This window comes from Thrips palmi, unplaced genomic scaffold (assembly GCF_012932325.1).
Source record: "Thrips palmi isolate BJ-2018 unplaced genomic scaffold, TpBJ-2018v1 HiC_scaffold_10, whole genome shotgun sequence".
NCBI classification, from domain to species: Eukaryota; Metazoa; Arthropoda; class Insecta; order Thysanoptera; family Thripidae; genus Thrips; species Thrips palmi.
The window spans coordinates 22,021,407-22,040,757 of NW_023144621.1; the positions used below are offsets into that span (position 1 = coordinate 22,021,407).

Here is a 19,351-nt window from a genome sequence, read left to right on the forward strand (position 1 = left end):
CCTGGCGTCGCGGTCGCGGTCGCGGTCGCGGTCGCGGTCGCGGTCGAGGGGCGAGAGCGGCGGCGGCGAGCCGTCGTCGTCGAGTTGGGTGGCGCCGTGGCGCGGGGTCTCCTGGTCGCTACCGCTGTCCCCCGAGCTGCCCAGGCGCCGCCGCCCGCACCGGCCCGGCGCGTGGTCCGACTGCAGCAGCGGCCGGCCGCTGCCCGACGACGAGTCCGAGTTCTGGCGGACGCAGGTCTGCGAGCGGCCGCGTTGCAGGTGCCCGGAGTACTGCGGGTACGGGTACTGCGAGTGCGGGTACTTGTAGGCCAGCCGCACCAGACCGCCGGCCGTCGCGGGGCCTGGCGACTCGCCCGCACTGCAGAGGCTCTCCGCCGTGAGCGGCGAGTCCGAGCCCGCCACGCCCCCGAGGGGGGCCCCGGTGAGGTAGCTCGGCAGTCCCGCGGCGGGCACGCCGCCGACGGAGCCGGGCCCCGGAGCCAGAGCGTCGCCCGCCGCGGCCCCCGCCACGGCCCCCGCGGTGGGAAGGTGGAAGCTCTGCACGGACATGCTGTCGCAGTGGGAGGACTGCTGGGGGTGCGCCGGGTGGGCGGACGCCTCGACCGCCTTGCTGCGGGGGAAAGGAGGACAGATTGTTTCAGCAAGACGGCGCGCGGCCGTCCACTGCTTTACACGCACCGCAGGACTGCCCCCCCCCCCGGTACCCACCTGTAGCACGAGTCGGAGCGGCCGTAGCTGTGGGCGTGGGCGGGGCTGTCCTGCGGCTGGCGGGGCAGGGCCAGCTTGAGGTGCAGCACCCTGGCCACCAGCTTCTTGGCCTCCAGGCGCACCTCCTCGTTGCGCAGGACGTAGATCCACGGCGACACGCACGAGTTGACGTGCGCCAGCAGCAGCACGAAGGGCGGCGACGGGCGCTGCAGTAGCACGAACACGAAGTAGGGCGTCCAGCAGGTGAGGTAGGCGCCCACCACGAACAGGGCCGTCTTGACGGCGCGGCCCTCCTCGCGCAGCAGCAGCGTGGAGAAGCTGGCGTTGGAGCAGCGCCGCTTGCTGTTCAGCACGATGGAGCCGAGCGGCGGGTTGCGGCCCTGGCGCCGGGGGAAGTCCCTGCGGGGCAACGCGCGAGCCACGTCGATTAATCGAAATCTCGAGAGCGGGAGTGGGTTGCTCCCTGTGGGCGGCCGCGTCGATCTCGGCGGCAACTCACCCCTTGCTGGCCGCGTGCTCGGGCGTGCCGCTGAAGGGCGGCAGGCTGAGGTCCAGCGAGCCGCCGCGCGAGCCGCCGCGCGACCCCGCGTCCATGGACGCGTGCCCGTTGCTCCGCGTGCTCTGCGTGGGCGTGCACACGCTGTGGCGCCGCGTGCGCTTGCTGTTCTGGTGCGCGGCCAGCGACATCTGCACGTACATGTACACGATGATGTACAGCGGCACGGCGAAACCTGCGCAGTCAACAGCGATTGGTCAACAAGGGCGACGTGCGACGCGACGTGTTGGCGGTGCCAGGGCCGTGCCCGATGTGTCGGCTCGGCCCGCGGCCTGCAGGCTCGCGCCGTCTCCCTCGCGCCACGGCCGAGCGCCTCATGAATGCGAGAGAGACGGCGCTGGTGCCATTATGCGCGGGCCGGCCGAATTATGGACCTGCAGCAGCGGATGCTGGATGCTGGCCGCTGGCACTCGCCCCCGGCCGCGCGATCTTGCTTACGCGGAGTGGAACATGGCAAACAGTGGAGGGGCAGCGGTCCAGCCGCGCCAGTCAATCTGATTCTGATTATTCCGCCGAAGGGACTTTGGTGTTCCGGCTGGTGCATTAGGATTAGCCCAGTTGGCGTGGCGGCCGCGCGCCGCGCGCCGCGCCCGGGACCAGTGTAGTATCATGAGGCACCGCGAAGAACATCTCGCAGCGCAGAAACCCCTTTAAAGTTCATTCAGCGGGGAGCGGGAGAAAGCAAGACTAAATCGGCTGAAAATAAGTCGGCCCTGCGCAGGCCGTGTTTGGTGTCTTGTTTCGCTGACCCAGTTCTTGGCCGACCCGCCGCCTGACCTTAATCGCCCTGACACTGACTTGGTGCCGATGATGCGCGGCGCGGCGCGGCGCGGGGTGTCTGTGGCGTGGCCTTCTGCTCCCCAACTAGATTGCGGTGTCGTAAGGCGTGGCGTGGTTTCAAAAACGCGTTATACGCCCGACGACGCGGGTCGGAGGTTCGGGCGCCACCCGCGGGGGGCGGGGGGCGCGGGGCGGGGGCGAGCGCGATGCAGGCAGTGCCATGGCAGTGCGCACCCCATCGGGGCGGCCCTGGCGGCCCCGGCGGCCCTGGCCGAGGCCCTGGCCCTGGCAGGCGGCCCCGGGGCAGCGGGACAGAAGGCGACTGGACCCGCCGGCAGACGGGCAGACACTTAGCCGGATTGAGGCTATTATGCAAGTCCCGAACGGACGCAGTGTCTCCGCTCCGGGAGAAAAAGGGGGGAGCGGGACGTCCGGCGGAGGCAGTCTGGAGACAGCCTGGAGACAGCCTGGAGACAGCCTGGAGACAGCCTGGAGACAGCCTGGAGACAGCCTGGAGACAGCCTGGAGACAGCCTGGAGACAGCCTGGAGACAGCCTGGAGACAGCCTGGAGACAGCCTGGAGACAGCCTGGAGACAGCCTGGAGACAGCCTGGAGACAGCCTGGAGACAGCCTGGAGACAGCCTGGAGACAGCCTGGAGACAGCCTGGAGACAGCCTGGAGACAGCCTGGAGACAGCCTGGAGACAGCCTGGAGACAGCCTGGAGACAGCCTGGAGACAGCCTGGAGACAGCCTGGAGACAGCCCGGAGACAGCCTGGAGACAGCCTGGAGACAGCCTGGAGACAGCCTGGAGACAGCCTGGAGACAGCCTGGAGACAGCCTGGAGACAGCCTGGAGACAGCCTGGAGACAGCCTGGAGACAGCCTGGAGACAGCCTGGAGACAGACTGGAGACAGCCTGGAGGCTCCAGCGAAGCTGCTGGAACGAGCGTGCTAGGCGCCCCAGGTGCACGCTTCGCGGATCACGGCAAGGGCGGGAGTGGGAGGGGAGTCTTTTTACTTGTGCCACTCCACCACTCCCGAACCGTGTTTTGCCTCCCTTATTATTTTCGGAGTCCCAATTTTCCGGGGCTTCCGGCCGGAATGGCAGGAAATGAAGGAAATGGAACCCGGACGCGGCCGGGCAGCGCGATGCAGCCAATTGATGTCCAATATCAAGGCGCGTCCGCGGCCACAGCCTCTAGTGGCCGAGACCCACGAGGCACGCTCGCCTTCGGGGCAGCGGCGGCAGTGGAGGGGGAGGGGGGCCTCTTCATGGCAGTGCCGGCACGTTGCTAGGATCATGGCGGGAGTATCGAGCAAACACTTTCAATTGCCATTCAAGTCGGGTTTTTGTCATTTCGCCCTCTGCTGGCGCTGGTGGCGCTGCTGGGTCGGCCTGCTATGCCTGCGAGTCCACGACGTCCTCGACGTCCTCGACGTCCACGACGTCCTCGACGTCCACGTGCGTGTGCCCCTCAAAATGCTCTTCTTCAAGGACTCGGACGGCCAGACGGGCGGTCAGACCGCTGGGTGACATGTCAGTGCGACTGGAGTCTCGCTTGTTTGTTTGTTTTCGGAATTGGGCTCCCCCCCCCCGGCCACGCCACGCCACGCCACGCCCCGCCACGCCGTTCATCACAGCTGCCCACTCACTATTCGAGGGCACAACCACTCCGGCGCGCGCGCTGCGCGGCTCCATACCATTAGATTTTTATTTATTTCAGGGTTTGGGAAGGCTGGTGTACAGTCCATTTGACAGGGGAAAAAGAAGACCCGATCGCAAATTGTTTGACGCTGTCGTCCCTTGGGACAACTAACTGCGCACTGCTTGCCGTCGACCAGCAACACGCGTGTAGGCCTGCCTAGCCTGCCTACACTCTACAAAAAATGTCCTGTCAACGCCGTTAATTTATTACCAATGTTTGCTGTTATGCAATTCACGGCATTTGCTGTGAACTAGTTCACGGCGTTCACTGTGATCTCGGTTACAGTGTTCACTGTGATCTGGCCACAGTAAACGCCGTGAATTGGAGCCTGATTTGCAGTACTTCGGTGCTTAGCGGCGTCAAACTCACAGTGTTTACTGGGGACCAGATCACAGTGAACACCGCGAACAAGATCACAGTGAATCCCGTCAGCAGATCACAGTAAACGCTGTGAATTGACCTACAGTGAAAACTGGTAATAAATTAACGGCATTTACAGGACATTTTTGGTAGAGTGTAGTGGGCCTGCCTGGCCGGCGGCCCCAGTCCGCAGTCGCGCACCTGTGGCCCTCGGCCACAGGCGAGGAGTGAGCGTGGAGTCGAACCAACACGAGTTTGGCTTGGCCAGGCTTGGCTAGTGCACTCCTCCCTCTCGCTCTCCGCGTGCCGCCTCGCGCACTTTGTGTGCGCAGGGCGTGTGTGTGTGTGTGTGTGGGGGGGGGGGTGCGTGTAAATCCCAGGCGAAACTAGCGCTGCTGAGCGCCCCGCCTCGCTTTCAATTGGAAATGCGACCCGAGTGCGGCCAATCGCGGCGGCAGCATTAATGCCGCGGCCCGGGCCAGGCGGGCCAGGCGGGCCAGGCGGGCCGGCACTGCAAGGCTGCTGCATCCACCGCACAGTGGGCCAACACCGGTGCCGGCGGCCAAAACTCTAGACGCGTTTTGAGATCTAGCGTCGCTAAATAGGACTCCGCAACCGAGAGTGTGTCCCCACCAATGGACTCCTCGTTCGTAGAGCAATCCATGGGTCTACACCGTTTGTAGTACGACTTCTTTTTGTCCGACCGGCTTAAATTCGTCCGACCTCCTTCCCTGCTAACCTTAAGTCAAACTGCCACCATCGAGACCTGCGGGACGCCTGGAGTGAAGACAGTGCCCATGGTGTAGGGTCATATCATCATATCATCATCATCATCATCATCATCATCATCATCATCATCAGCGCTGTTAGGCCTCAGCCGGCCTCAGCAGACCTCTAGCGTTCGGGCACTGCTTACCCGAGAGTAGCCGGTAAGCATGGGTCTTTACACTCTCGGTCAGCATCAATCCAGATTACCGCCTCTGCCCCGTGCCCCCTCAACACTCGACAAAACAACACATGGTGCCCACGACGGAGTCACGTCGAACCCGTCGCCTTCAGACAGCAGAGGCCAATTTTGCCTGCGTCCCCGGCGGGGCCGCGAGGTGCCTGGGTGTTTCTCCGAACGAGGCCAAAGTCTCTTGGCTGGCGCGCCGCCGCGCTCGCCGCCCCTCGTGGACCCATGGCGGACCCATGAGCTCATGGTGGACCCGCGCGGCCTGGAGGCTGGGGGCCTGGACTCTCGAGTTTGTGCTTTTCATTGGGGCCGCGATAACCTACGGCTTCTTGGCACCGAGGCGCGCCGAGGCGAGGCGGGGCGCGGCGGGGCCGGATAACGATCTAACGAACCGGGCCGGGCCGGCACATGTCGAAGGGCTGCAGGCAGGCCCTGCAGACTGAAGAGTCGTTTTCATCGCTCCGTCCCTCTCGCACTCATGGGGCGTCCCGTTTGGGTGCGAGAGAGACAGAGCGACGAAAACGACTCTCGGAATGAGTCTGCTGCGGGGCGGGGATGCACAGGGGATGCACGCCGCCGTGCTGGCTGGGCTGGCGGCCAACCCGAGCGAGCAGAGCGCGAGCCGTCCTGGCTCTAGTCTGGCGTCCTGGCGGCGGCGGCGGTTCTCCGGGGTTATTCATGGATTCCCGGGCCTCGGCAGCCTCGGCAGCCTCGGGACGTGATGTATGCAGGTCACCCTGCAGCCCTGCATCAGCGTGCTAATGACCTACATGCGCGAACCGATGCGGCGATGCGCACAGGACGGCCAACTCCTCAAAACTTTGCTAAAACACTCACACACACACACACACACACACACACACCTCAGAGGCAAACACACTCACACACACGCAAACACACTTACACACACTCTCGCTCACTCAGTCACTCACAGGCAAGCACACATTTGAAAGGGATGGGAAATTTGGACTACTTGGAGAGTCTATTGCTGAACATCTACAAACAAACAAACAAAAAAGGTATCATCTGCTAAAAAACAAACTACAAACAAAAAGATACGTGGATTCGAGCCCAGCTAGGAAGACTGAGCTACCCGATGCATGTTCTACAAGCACGTCTGACCCCTTGGCAGAATGTCCGACGTTCTGTACTCCCGCGGTGTAGGGGCGAGAAAAAGTTGCAAATTTTTCATGAAAAGGTGGTGCTCAATCTGCTCGTGTGAAGCAGTTCACACAACAAGCCGCCGCAGGGGGAGGATCCCTAGAAACACCCCGCCCCGCCCCGCCCCGCCCCGCCCCGCCCCGCTCCGCCCCGCCATGCTCTCATTCGCGAGGTGCACGGTGCAACTTTCACTCCGTTCCGCTTCCACGGAGCGCGGGGCGCGGACGCGAGGACTAGTTTGCGTGTAGGACAGCGCGCCGGGCCGAGATAATAAGCAGCAGGGGGCGGGGAGGAGCAAGATTAAGTACGGCCAACTTCCAAGAAATAAAAAGAAAAAGAAATTCAAGAAAAAAACACAAACAATTCAACAGCGACTAAAAAAAAGCGCAAGCAAAGGCAATGACCTGCGGGAAAATTACAGTAGCGAGATCGATCACCAAAGAGCATCAGAAGTGTCTTGTCGTGACGTGGCGAACCCATGGAAAACGCAACCATTCTCGGGTCAAGAGAGAAACAGCGACACGCATGGCCGACGCGGCTAGTCGCTCGCACAGCTAGCTCAGTCTTGCACGGAGGTGCGTCGAACGAACGTTAAGAGGAAAAGAAAAAGAGGAAAGAGAAAATTGAATGGGAAAGGGGAATACGGCGCGACCGCGGCGCTTTCCGCACGATCGAGATCGAGGCTGAGCCGCGGATGAGATGTGAACCGGAGGCACGGAGGTGGAGGGAGCGGGAGAGAATAGAAAGGTGTGAACAAGGGAAGCTGCCAGGCTGCCAGGCTGTCAGGTCGCACACGCGCTGCGTTTCCCCCGGTCTCCTCGAGGAGCGAGGAGTGGGCTACTTGCCGTGGCCCGGGGCCTTGCCCGGGGCTGCCGCCGTCGGGGGCGGTAACCACACCGTAACCCTCTGCACGCGCTAGAGCGGCCCAGACCAACTTTTCTCTGCCTCTTTTTTTTTCTTCCATCTTTCCTGCTGAGCCGAGAGCAGGCATTGACATTGAAATAAATATGCAGATGTGGTTTGGCGCCGGGCCGGGACAAGGGCAGGGCGGCTCTCCGTTCGAGGTGGTGGAGCAGGCGGAGCAGGGCGGAGCGAACCGCGCGGCGGCAGTAAGAAAGAAAGGGAGAAGCTACTCTGTGAGGAATGGGCAGGCCTTTCGTGCCCCACGTAGTGCGAGAGAGCGACGAAACAGACCTGAGGCATTCGAACCGCGACACTCACCGAAGGCGAAGTGGATCCACTGCGAGTAGGGGATGAGGCGGACCTCGAAGAGGGCGGTCATGATGGGGATGAGCAGCCAGTTGGAGACGATGAGGATGGTGGAGCGCTGGCGGGTGGCCATGCGGTGGTAGTGCAGCGGGGACAGCACGGCCTTGTGGCGGTCCAGAGCCACCAGCAGCACGGAGAAGACGGACACCTGCACGGCCAGGGCCTGCGTGAAGCGCGTCACGTCGCGCAGCCACACGTCCCAGGGCCGCGCCCACACGCCGCCGTACACGCCGTGGTGCACGCCGTCGTCGGCCACCAGGGCCGCCGCCACGCCGGCGTCCGTCACCTGCGAGCATGGAGTGAGTGAGGCGCCACCGCGGCGTGCTGGCACTGCTGGCACTGCTGGCCGCCCCAGACCGCCACCAAGTAGAGCACGTACCTGCGCGTCGGTGGCGGCGGCGGCCGCGGCGGCCACGGCAGCCCCCGGCCACAGGAGCTCCCCCGAGTCCACGGGGACCGCCTGCATGGCCGCCTGCATGGCCGGCGGAGGGAACGGCGCCAGCACCAGCCTGGTGACGTCGAGGGGCGCCAGCACGCCGGAGCACAGCAAGTTGGCGGCCAGCATGTTGTACACGTAGCGCGTCGAGTGACTGCGCAGCGCGGGCCGGCCGCTCCAGATGAGCGCGCACAGCACGTTGACGAACACGCCCAGCGTGGCCACCAGCGCGATGCCCAGCGCCTGCACCAGCGTCAGCACGCCGGCCGACGCCCACCAGCCGGCCACCTCGTCGCGGGAGACTGCCAAAGAAGAAGAAGCAGCATTAGATCTCTGACTTTTTGCTTTGTCCTGTTTGCGAGGCGGGGGCCCGGGATCACATACACCATGGATGGAGCCCCCGCACTCCTCTCCGCACCTAGCGGCTATGTGGGCCGGGCCAAGTTTGTTCTGCAATGCCCCCGCGCGGACAAACTTCTTTTTTGGGGTCAGTCAGGGCCGGGAAGGGGCGGCCGGGGGCGGCCGGGGGCGGCGCAATGTCGTTGGAAAGGTTGCGGCCGGGTCCAGGGGTCCAGTGTCCGCGGGGCCACCCAGCGGCTCGAGGACGGGCGTGAGCGTCGCAGCTACACAGTCGACGACGCCTTTGAATCAGGGACTCCAACGAGAATCCCGCGCGCGGGGCAGCGTCCCACAGTGGGCCAGAAGACCGGTGGCGGCGGTCAGAATCCCGGACACGTTGCGAGCTCGAGAGTCGCCGAATGGGATGACTCAAAATGAACAAGTGACCCCACCAATGGATTGCTCTCCGAATGAGGAATCCATTGGTGGTGTCGCACGTTTGTTTCTGTCTCTAGCAGCTCTAGAGCTCAAAACGCGTTTAGAGTTTTGGCCGGCGGCGCCGCGCCGGTCTTCTTGCCCAGCCCACTGTGAGTCGGGCCAATAGTTACCTCACCACTGGCAGTCTCTCACATCTAACGCATCGGCAGCTGCTAGCTGCACCTTGCTGCTCGCCCGGGGCCGTCTGGGGTCCTCGTGGCGCGGCGCGGCCGGCACGGCACACCGTAAGAACGACAACGGTGCAAGGCGCAGGGCGTGACCCAGTTCGTTCCAAACCAGGCCAGCACTTGCAGGGCCCTCGGTTCGGAGCCACCACGTACAAGGATCGAGCGGCCGCCCTCGTCGGCGAGTCGTGTAAAGTGCCACTTGGGTTGGTTTTTCTCCCCCGCCCCGTCTCCGCCCGCCGCGGTGCAGAGCTGCAGAGTGCTAGGCTGCCCGTCTGCCCGGGCGCTCGCCCCGATACGACTTTTGCAGCCTGATGCATGACGGGGAACTTGTTGCTCAGCTGGAGAGGACTTTTCTGTGGGGGTGCGGCGCGCGGGGCTGGGCCCGGGGGGACATCTCTCCCTCTCTCTTTCACCGTCCGTAAATATCTTTCGCGGGGTTCTACCCCCTCTTCTCTTTCTCTCGCGTTCTGTGGCCATTTTATCAGAAGTGAGACGGGAAGACCATCGAGTGTCCGCTAATCAACCACTCGATCCTCGTCGGGCTCAACGAGGAGAATCTTGATGAGACCGCTGGGCAACTATTCTCCCCCCCCCCCTCACCCCGACCCCCGTTGCCTTTGACTCTAAAAGACTGTCGTCGAAAATTCTTCGCATGACGAGGAAAACAGATCAAACAACAAAGACGTTTCTTTGCGCAATAGAACATGACATTTTGACAGGAAATATGTCTTTTCCGCCAGGTAACAAACCCTTCGTGGGTTTTCCCTTGTCAGACTCTCTTGGACGAGTTGACGGACGAGTGGACACTTGTTCGGCGGCGTGCCTCGGGTTCCGTAGTTCCGTTCCGCCTCGCGCGCCTTGCGCCGCGCCGGGCCAGGATCCCCGCGACACAAGAGTTTGATTGAGGCCGTCGCGGCGCCCTAACGAGCTGCTTGGAGCGGCCGGCAGAGCGCAACGACGGCGAGCGCCACCGCTCCTACACCAGGAAAAAAAGAGAGCGGGGGGGATGATATAATACCGCGTAGGCGGGAGAGACAGAGGGTGTGTGTGTGTGTGTGTTTGTGTGTGTGTGTTTGTGTTGGTGTGTGTGTGTGTGTGTGTGTGTGTGTGTGTGTGTGTTTGTGTGTGTGTGTGTGTGTGTGTGTGTGTGTGTGTGTGTGTGTGTGTGTGTGTGTGGCGGTGGTGCGCGTCCGGCTAACAGAGATGATGCGTGGACGTCCGTGCCGTGCCGTGCCGTGCCGTGCCGTGCCGTGCCGTGCCGTGCCGTGCCGTGCCGTGCCACGCCGTGCCGTGCCGTGCCGTGCCGTGCCGTGCCGTGCCGTGCCGTGCCGTGCCGTGCCGTGCCGTGCCACGCCGTGCCGTGCCGTGCCGTGCCGTGCCACGCCGTGCCGAGGCGCGCCATGCGGGGCTCCAGGCAGCCAGCAGGCAGCCAGGCTGGACCGAAGTGGGCCAAGGGAGCCGTCCCCGAGCCTCGAGTTACAGGGGCCGTCCCGTCCCGTCCCCCGTCCGTCCCCGCCGTCCCCGCCAAGGCCCCCGTCTGCCCCGTCCTGCGCGGGGCCGCGTGAGCCGCGCGAGCCGCGGGGATGTTAAGGGGATGGGCGTACCATGTCGCGCGCACATCAGCGCGTCGCGCGGTGCGCTGGCGTGGCGGCGCGGTGGCGGACCTGGCCGTTCATTTCGGGGGTACGGGGCGGTACGGGGCGGTACGGGTACGGACGGGGCAGTGCGCGCGGTTTAATCGTGAGATACAGCGCGGCCCTTCGGAGACCACGGGGCGGGCCACCGCCGGACCGGATGAGTTTTGCGCTTCGGTATTCATGGATTTCCGCGCGCCGTGCCCTGCAGCCCCAGCCCCGCCCTGCCCTGCCCTGCCCCTCCTCGCCATGACGATTACAATGCCCCCCCTCTGGTCCCGAGGCACGCTCCTCTCGACTTTGGACATCCGGCCGCCGAGGGCGCCGAGTGCCAGGCAGCTGCAGATGGACTCGCCAACACGATTCATCATCCTCTCCGCCCTTTTGGGCGGCAGCAGCGGCAGCAGCCCTCTGACCTTGGGTTTGCGGCCTCGCTAAAAGCGGCATGTAAAAATTTGATGACGGGGCGGGGCGGGGCGGGGTGGGGCGAGGCGAGGCGGGGTGGCCGTCCGCCTGATGACGCGGCCGGAAGCAGGCTTGGCAGAAGGCAAATTCGTTCTCCGGGGCGGGGCGGGGCGGCGGGACCGCGGCTGAGATTAGAGTGGTGACGAAACAGGACGGTCGAGGGACGGTAGACCCGCGCGCGGGATTGGCACATTTGAATGTTTAAACGGCTCTGTGAGGGTCGCGGTGCCCCGAACTGCGTCCGCGTGAGAGAGAGAGAGAGTGAGTGGATCGGTGCGCTGTGCGCAGCCCATTACTAGCATGCTGCAACGCACGGGATTCCAGCTTTATATTTCGCTAAGTCTGCCATGGGTCAGTGGCGTTGGTGGGGCGTGCCCGAATATGGACAGGACTCTCTAAGCTACTAATGCATATCAACAAAACTCCGGCCTGCGTAACGCAGGGTCCAGCATGGATAAAATGAAAGTCGCAGTGGTCCGCGCAGCCCAAGGGGCCGAGGCAAGGTGGGCCGAGGCAAGGTGGGCCGAGGCGCTTCGACGCCGCTCGACACTCGACCGCAGCCCTCTGCCCATTGTCGCACTACGCCATGCGAGCCACGCGATGCAACTATTTGGACTTCCCCGGACTTCCCTCATTCCGAGAGTCCTTTTCGTCGCTCTGTCTCTCTCGCACCCATGGGCGTCCCGTAGGGGTGCGAGAGAGACAGAGTGCGACCTAACGATTCTTGGATCGCTGTGGGTTGGCGGCGGCCTCTATAACTGGGCCGCGATAGTCTGCGGCCTGTAACAGCCGTCATCGCGCGCCGAGACGACCATTTTTTCCGAGCAATTGGTGCGTAACAGCCGTGCGGCCTCCGTGGGGCCTTCGGGGGCCTCCGTGGGGCCGCAGCGGCAGTGGGCCCCACCGCCTCACCACGGCCCAAGCCACGGCCCCATTCCGGCACTTCTGCACCGCCCCCGCTTCGCGCAGCTCCACGCAGCTCCACGCAGCTCCACGCAGCTCCACGCAGCTCCACGCAGCTCCACGCAGCTCCACGCAGCTCCACGCAGCTCCACGCAGCTCCACGCAGCTCCACGCAGCTCCACGCAGCTCCACGCAGCTCCACGCAGCTCACGCAGCTCCACGCAGCTCCACGCAGCTCCACGCAGCTCCACGCAGCTCCACGCAGCTCCACGCAGCTCCACGCAGCTCCACGCAGCTCCACGCAGCTCCACGCAGCTCCACGCAGCTCCACGCAGCTCCACGCAGCTCCACGCAGCTCCACGCAGCTCCACGCAGCTCCACGCAGCTCCACGCAGCTCCACGCAGCTCCACGCAGCTCCACGCAGCTCCACGCAGCTCCACGCAGCTCCACGCAGCTCCACGCAGCTCCACGCAGCTCCACGCAGCTCCACGCAGCTCCACGCAGCTCCACGCAGCTCCACGCAGCTCCACGCAGCTCCACGCAGCTCCACGCAGCTCCACGCAGCTCCCGTCACGCAGCTCCACGCAGCTCCACGCAGCTCCACGCAGCTCCACGCAGCTCCACGCAGCTCCACGCAGCTCCACGCAGCTCCACGCAGCTCCACGCAGCTCCACGCAGCTCCACGCAGCTCCACGCAGCTCCACGCAGCTCCACGCAGCTCCACGCAGCTCCACGCAGCTCCACGCAGCTCCACGCAGCTCCACGCAGCTCCACGCAGCTCCGCGCCCAGCGACAATTCCCTCCTATTTCCCCCTACAGCTGCTTGCCCGGCAGGCGCGGAGGAGTCCCCTATCGAGGTGTATCAGTGGCCGGTCTAAAAGCGTAAGCAGTTCTTGAATTCGTTTCTCGGAATTCGGGATCGGCCGGGACAGAACAGGCTTTCGCTCTGCTCTCGCCTTGCTTTCGCGCCGTCCCCCTTTGTTGGCCTCCACCGCGACATGATACACCATACATCACGGAAGGCGTCCTTCGCGCTCGCCTTCCCTTTGTGGCCTTGTGTGTGTGTGTGTGTGTGTGTGTGTGTGTGTGTGTGTGAGCGCGCGCGTGTGCGTGTGAGAGTGCGTGTGAGAGTGCGTGGTGGGTGTGCGTGAGTGCGGTGGACCGACTGGACCCGGATTCGCTCCGCCACACTGGGCTGAATAGGCCGGGGCATAAATCAGTGGAGGCCGAACTCGTTCGCTGGCAAACATCGATAAGTGCATGTATGGCCACAAAACGGCCTCCAGGCTGCTGAGGTACTCCAGCCGGTGGTGGTGGAGGGGGTGCGGTGGTTGTTAGTTTGTAAAAGTTTCACTTGTAGGCCACGAGGTCACGTCGAGAAAATACAGTTCAACCCCGCTTCCTCGCCTCCACTGCTTCCCCCAACGAACTTCCTCTTAAAACAGAAATAAATGTCGACTTATGAAATTTTACATTTTTTTCGGGCTCATTTTTACCTAGCTCTATTATTGCGAGTGCGGGAGAATGTCTCTCTCTATTTTTGACGAACTCCCTGTGACTCACCACTTCGCCAGTGGCGGCCTGTGGCGTATGACGCGGGCCGGCTAATAAAAGCCGAACAGACGATATTGACAACTCAAGACTCGGCACGGAAATAGCGCTATCGGGACGAGAATAGTCCGTTTTAAAAAGGGCTGGCCGCATTCCGCCTGCTCTGGGGTGCGGGGCGTGGCGGGGCGGGGCGGGGCGTGGCGTGGCGTGGCGGGGTGGGGCGGGGCAGAGCGGGGCGTCGTGAATGCTGAATGCCTCACACGGTTACAGGGCGCCCCGTGCCTCGCGCACTGTAAAACCTTTCCATTCACCATCGGTACTACACCCTGGCTATGCTGAAACCGAAACGACCAAGGTAAAACAGGAAATAATTTTCCTTTTTAATTTTTGTTTTTATTTTCAAAAAATACGTGTGCGGCAATAAGGCAAACAGCGATAGCTATGATTTTCTGTCGAATCGATTGGACAGCGTCAACAGGGTGCTCCGCTGCGACGATTTTGAAAATTGGACGATGTTTGCTGGCGTTACCCTCGTCACACGCATGACGCTGAGCCGCTTGCACCGGGGCGCTGTGTCCAGGCTTACGTCGGACTCGGCCTGCTCGGGCCGCTCGGGCCGCTCGGGTACTCGCTCTCCTTGGCCTCCCCGGCGGCCTTGTCCTTGGCGCGCGCGTCGTCTCTCGTCTCCCCGGCGGCTGAGCGGCGGCCGTGCAGGTCACACCACGACTCCCCTGACTGCGGGCCGCGCGTGCCGCCTCGGCGCGTGAGTCCGCCGTGAGTCCGCCGTGAGTCCGCCGTGAGTCCGCCGTGAGTCCGCCGTGAGTCCGCCGTGAGTCCGCCGTGAGTCCGCCGTGAGTCCGCCGTGAGTCCGCCGTGAGTCCGCCGTGAGTCCGCCGTGAGTCCGCCGTGAGTCCGCCGTGAGTCCGCCGTGAGTCCGCCGTGAGTCCGCCGTGAGTCCGCCGTGAGTCCGCCGTGAGTCCGCCGTGAGTCCGCCGTGAGTCCGCCGTGAGTCCGCCGTGAGTCCGCCGTGAGTCCGCCGTGAGTCCGCCGTGAGTCCGCCGTGAGTCCGCCGTGAGTCCGCCGTGAGTCCGCCGTGAGTCCGCCGTGAGTCCGCCGTGAGTCCGCCGTGAGTCCGCCGTGAGTCCGCCGTGAGTCCGCCGTGAGTCCGCCGCGAGTCCGCCGTGAGTCCGCCGTGAGTCCGCCGTGAATCCGCCGCGAGTCCGCCGTGAGTCCGCCGTGAGTCCGCCGTGAATCCGCCGTGAGTCCGCCGTGAGTCCGCCGTGAGTCCGCCGTGAGTCCGCCGTGAGTCCGCCGTGAGTCCGCCGTGAGGCGCACGCGCCAATGCCACGGCAATGCACGCCGCACGTCGCCCAGACCACGGAAGAAAGAGAGGCAATCGGCTTGGGGGCGGGGCTGGCGGGGCTGGCGGGGCTGGCGGGCCTCGAACCCGTGAGCCGCGGCCACAATCACGTTGGCAAACACGGCGCCGTTAAATATCCTAGAGCTGGCGGGAAAGGGGGAGTGGAAAACAGGGAGGCAACAGCCCTGCCGCGGCAGTGCCGCCCCGTTCGGCAGCCCAGACGGGCAGCGGCGCTGACGGCTGGTGGGGCCAATAACGCGGCCCGGAATATGCTCCATTCCTGGTCCTGGTTTCTGGTGGCGTGTGAAATTAAATTGGCGGGTCGCCTCATTCGAGGGCGGGACGGTGGCCGTGGATGCCATGGCGGTGGACGAGTCGCGAATGGCGTAGCCGCGTAGCCCAGCAGACTGAGAGTCGCTTTGGCCGCTCTGTCTTCCTCGCAGACATACGGCACCATAAGTGCAAGAGAGACGGAGCGACGAGAACGACTCTCGGAACCATTCTGCAGTGTTGACAGTGTCGACGCAGTGGCAACAAACGCAATTTCGGCACGTCCCGCGCTCACGCGACGCTGCAGGCCGATTCTGAAGAGTCCGGCGCTCTGTCTCTGTCGCACTCACGGGGCGTCCCGCGGTGCGAGAGAGACAGAGCTGCGGCCGCCGCCCAATCACTGCATCGAATACTTTGCCGCTCTCGGGCCCGACCTCGTCGAGGCCAGCACGCACGGGGTGGGGGGCCGAACCGACAGCCGTCATGTGCGACTGATGAACAGTCGGTGCGCGACGCGTCAGGTCAAATCGGGTCCAATCAACAGAGATGTGCATTTGTCCACCAACAGGATTGTGTCAAGGTCACGAGCATGGAAAGGGGGCGGGGTGTTTGCGCACACGGGGTTGTGTGTAGACAGGCGATGGTATAGTGTGCGGGGAGGCCGGGGGAGGCCCAACTTTAATCCACCGGCGTTCTTGAATTTCACTGGCCAAATGTTTGGCCATACTCCGACGAGGAGCTGCCCGCGAGAGTGGCTGGGACATGCGGAAGGGAGAGGGGGAAGGGGTGGGGGAAGGGGTGGCGGAAGGGAGAGGGGGAAGGGGTGGGGCGGAGAGACGAGGCAGCAGCAGGCTGGATTTGTCGCGTGGAATAGGGATGCTAAATTACCGGTAAAATTCAACGTTACGTAAAAAACGGTAATTTACCGTAATTTACCGTAAAATTGGTAATTTTCGGTAAAATTCGAGTTTTTGGCTGATTTATCAAATATTCATGTTTTCCTATGTATTTAAAGTGTAAAAAAGGGGTTATTATTATTGAGATGACAGTAAATCGACAAAATTTACAAATCAGCAGATAGGGTCAATATTTATTAACTGATCAACCAATTTGAATTTTACGAGAAACCCACTGAGATTCCAAACGCTATGAGTATAGCACGTATGGTGCAACCCGGGTGGAAGGATCTGCAGTCTAAACAGCACTTCTTCACTTGCGTTTTACTGAACTTAACTTTGTGTTTAAAGTAACTGTGAATTATAAAAAAAGTGGAAGAAAAGCCGAGATTTTTCTGTGTTTAAACTATTCTGTAACCGTAAATTTCTACAAAAAGACTATAGAATTTTGTACAAAAAGTGTAGTAAAACTGCAGAAAAAGTACCAGTTTTTTCGCCCAACTACAGTTTTGACTACAGTTTATACCAATTTCACACTGCAGTGAAATCATAGTTACACCTACAGAATTCACTTAAAGGAAGAATAAAATTAAAGTGTAGTGTTAAAAATACGTGTTAAAAATGAATTTGAACGTTCAATTTTCCTACTTCTGTCAGATTCTACTGCCCCCTTCGACCTTCCATGGTCAACTTCCTTATTGTCTAATGATGAAATCAGATTTTCTGCGGGGAATCGAACCTCGCACCTTTTGGTTGCGGACCAAGTGCCTTATCCACTGGTCTACGCCGCCTGCCTGGGAAGGTGATCCACCCAACGTGACCACATAATAAGGCCTGGTGCCGGTGGCATTAGCAGGGAAACTCAGTTAAAACTGCAGTTTTTCTTCAGATTCTCTGCACTCTCTAATCTCGACACTATCATGCAGTCTAACTGTCTCAGAACTAATCATTAACTGCACTTACTTCTGTACTTCATATCTATTGTAGTGACTATAATTTAAACTAAGTCAAAACTGAAATCCTTCTGCAGAGGCGCTCTATAGTAAGGCTGAAGACCAGGAGAACAATTTATTATTAGTTTAAAGTCTGTGACAAATGCACATGAATTGAGGTTCTCAACTCTAATACTTTTGCAGTTACTTTTGAATCCATAGTACTGTTCCAATACTGCAGTTTTTCCACTGAGTTCAAACTACACTTGAACTGCAGATCCTTCCACCCGGGAATGCACTGAGATATCGCACCATACGTGCAATGCCATAGCCATATGCATGGAAATGGGAAGGCAATGCAAAAGCATTGCACAAATTGACGCTATACTTAAAGCGTTTGGATTGTCAGTGCCGTCGTACACAAAGATCGACGAGCAAAGCAGCGGTGTATTCCCCTTCAGCAGGCACAGTCTTCTTGCTAGCTAGCCAAAGCTCCTATGTGGACTGTTTCACAAGGCCCTGGTGGTGAAGGGCGGTCAGTTTGAATCCGTTACGATGATAATATGTTACACTTTGCTTCTATTTGAGTCCCGAGTTCATTTAATTTACGAAAACAACTATATGGCCAAAAATTGAATTTTACCGTTAATTACCGGATTTTCGACGTCGCGGTAAATTACGGTAAATAACCGTTATTTACCGGTAATTACCGGTAATATTACCGTCCTTCGCATCCCTAGCGTGGAATCCCCGAAAAGCTCGCCGAGCCATGAATGTTTCATCACCACGGCCAAGTTTGCCGCGTGGCGTCGCGCCGCGCCGCGCGTCCTGCATGGACGGGGCCGGGGCTGAGCAGGGGTCTGCTTTGGCTGCTTAGGCGCGCACGGCGCACCCTGGACTGCCGGCGGGGAGAGGCGTCGGCGCCACGCCAGCGCGTTGTTCTGCGTGTCCGGCCCCGTCCGTCCACACGAAGGGCCCCGACGACGCGCCGACGACGCAGGGCGACGCAGGGCCTCGAGGCCGCGCTGACGGCCAGGGCCAGGGCCTCGGCCAGGGCCGCCGGGACGGACGGCGGCAGTGCGGCGGGAGTTTGCGTGCGGTGTCGGTCGACGGAGGGCGTCGGCGTGAACGTGTTGACGGCGAGGATTTGGGGGAAGGGGCGGTGTGGGCCGGACCGCGGGGCCTCGCCGGGCCGCGCCAGGCCGCGTCCGCGTGCATAGACGTGATAGCCCGACAATAATGGCTAGTGACGGGTAGAGGGCGCTCGTCCCACCAGCCTGTCTGTCTGCGTGGCGTGCAGGGCCCGGAGGGGCCGTGGGGAGCGCCCCAGGGAGGGGGGGGGGGGTCGTCCCCCGACGGTGACGAGGCTAAACCCCGCGCACACCGCGCGCGGCGTGCCCAACGCGGTTACGTCCTCGTTCGCTTCGAAGGTGTCCAGGGCGTGTCTCGGATCCAAGACGGCCAGGGCAGTCGGGACGTGTGCCTCATCTTTTTTACCGCGGCCGAAGATCGAACCGAGCAGCAGCTGCGGCCTCCGCCCGCCGTCCGCTTTAGCTCGCGGGCTGGTCCAGCGAGCCCTCCAACTCGAACCAGGTCAGCGCGCGGGGCGGGGCGGGGCCTGGCAGGTGACGAGGCCCAGCCCCTTGATCGTGTCCGCGTCCAGTCCGTGCCGCCACGCATCGCGAAGCCCTTAATGGAGGGCCTCATGCTGGAGCCACCGCACTGGATAATCCCTGCCCAGGCCGGGCCCAGGCCGGGCCCAGGCCGGCGACCACCCTTCCGAGCACGTGCCGCCAGAAACCGAAACCGCGCCGGGCGCACTGCCCGTCCACCAGGACAGCGACGCCCACGTCACCCTCTCTTTCTTGATGTGCTTGACGTGTGCCGACATGTGGCGACCGCCGCGACTGCGGTGGACGGCCTGTCGGCGACTATTCCTGTCGACCGGAGTCATTACGAAGCCAACGAGAGGCACCCGAGGCACGCAACACGCCGCACGTGCAGTCCGGCGGGGCACTTAGCGGGACGGGGGGGGGGGGGGGGGGGGATATTCAGTTGGGTCTGGCCGAGGAGGGTCTGGCAGTCTGGCAGGGGAGGGATAACAAGGCGTTCGCTACCTCTGGGCCACCTCGCCGGCCGCCGTCGGCCGCAGCCACGGCAGTAAGGCAATTATTGCAATTTGCCCTCCCCACCCCTCTCCCTTGCCTTTCTGCAGGCCGATTCAGAGCACTGCTCCCGTCGCGCTGTCTCTCTCGCACTCATGGGGCTGCCCGGAAGGGTGCGAGAGACAGCGGCAAAAGCAGTGCTGGGCCGTGGCTGGGAGTCAGCCTGCTCGGACTCGGGCCGGGGAGGCCAAGGGCCGCCAAGGGCCGCCAAGACGAAGCAGGCAGGCGGCCCAAAAC

The 19,351-nt window shown here is 62.2% G+C and overlaps 1 protein-coding gene and 1 long non-coding RNA gene across 2 annotated transcripts in view; both read right to left on the reverse strand.

The window, feature by feature from the left end:
* Window positions 1–118: 118 nt before the first annotated feature.
* On the reverse strand, window positions 119–8,062 carry LOC117645949. Its single transcript, XM_034386524.1, has 6 exons — window positions 7,877–8,062; window positions 7,450–7,783; window positions 1,208–1,439; window positions 709–1,107; window positions 232–610; window positions 119–136 (listed from the first exon to the last, which is right to left on the reverse strand). The coding sequence occupies exons 1-6, from the start codon at window positions 8,060–8,062 to the stop codon at window positions 119–121; spliced, it is 1,548 nt and encodes a 515-aa protein (XP_034242415.1).
* Window positions 8,063–8,158: 96 nt separating this feature from the next.
* LOC117654218 overlaps window positions 8,159–19,351 on the reverse strand; it is a 91,036-nt gene continuing 79,843 nt past the window's right edge. The window contains exon 3 of the long non-coding RNA XR_004588293.1: window positions 8,159–8,235. This is a non-coding gene — a long non-coding RNA (uncharacterized LOC117654218). The remainder of the gene's footprint in view (window positions 8,236–19,351) is intronic.

What these genes read in the sequence shown, in the direction of transcription:
- LOC117645949 (XM_034386524.1), bottom strand. Translation starts at nt 8,062, where the DNA reads ATGCTGGCCGCCAACTTGCTGTGCTCCGGCGTGCTGGCGCCCCTCGAC. An exon ending in CCGCCGCCACCGACGCGCAG is followed by an intron (nt 7,784 to 7,876) that starts GTACGTGCTCTA and finishes CCATGCTCGCAG; the next exon opens with GTGACGGACGCCGGCGTGGC. An exon ending in GTGGATCCACTTCGCCTTCG is followed by an intron (nt 1,440 to 7,449) that starts GTGAGTGTCGCG and finishes TTGACTGCGCAG; the next exon opens with GTTTCGCCGTGCCGCTGTAC.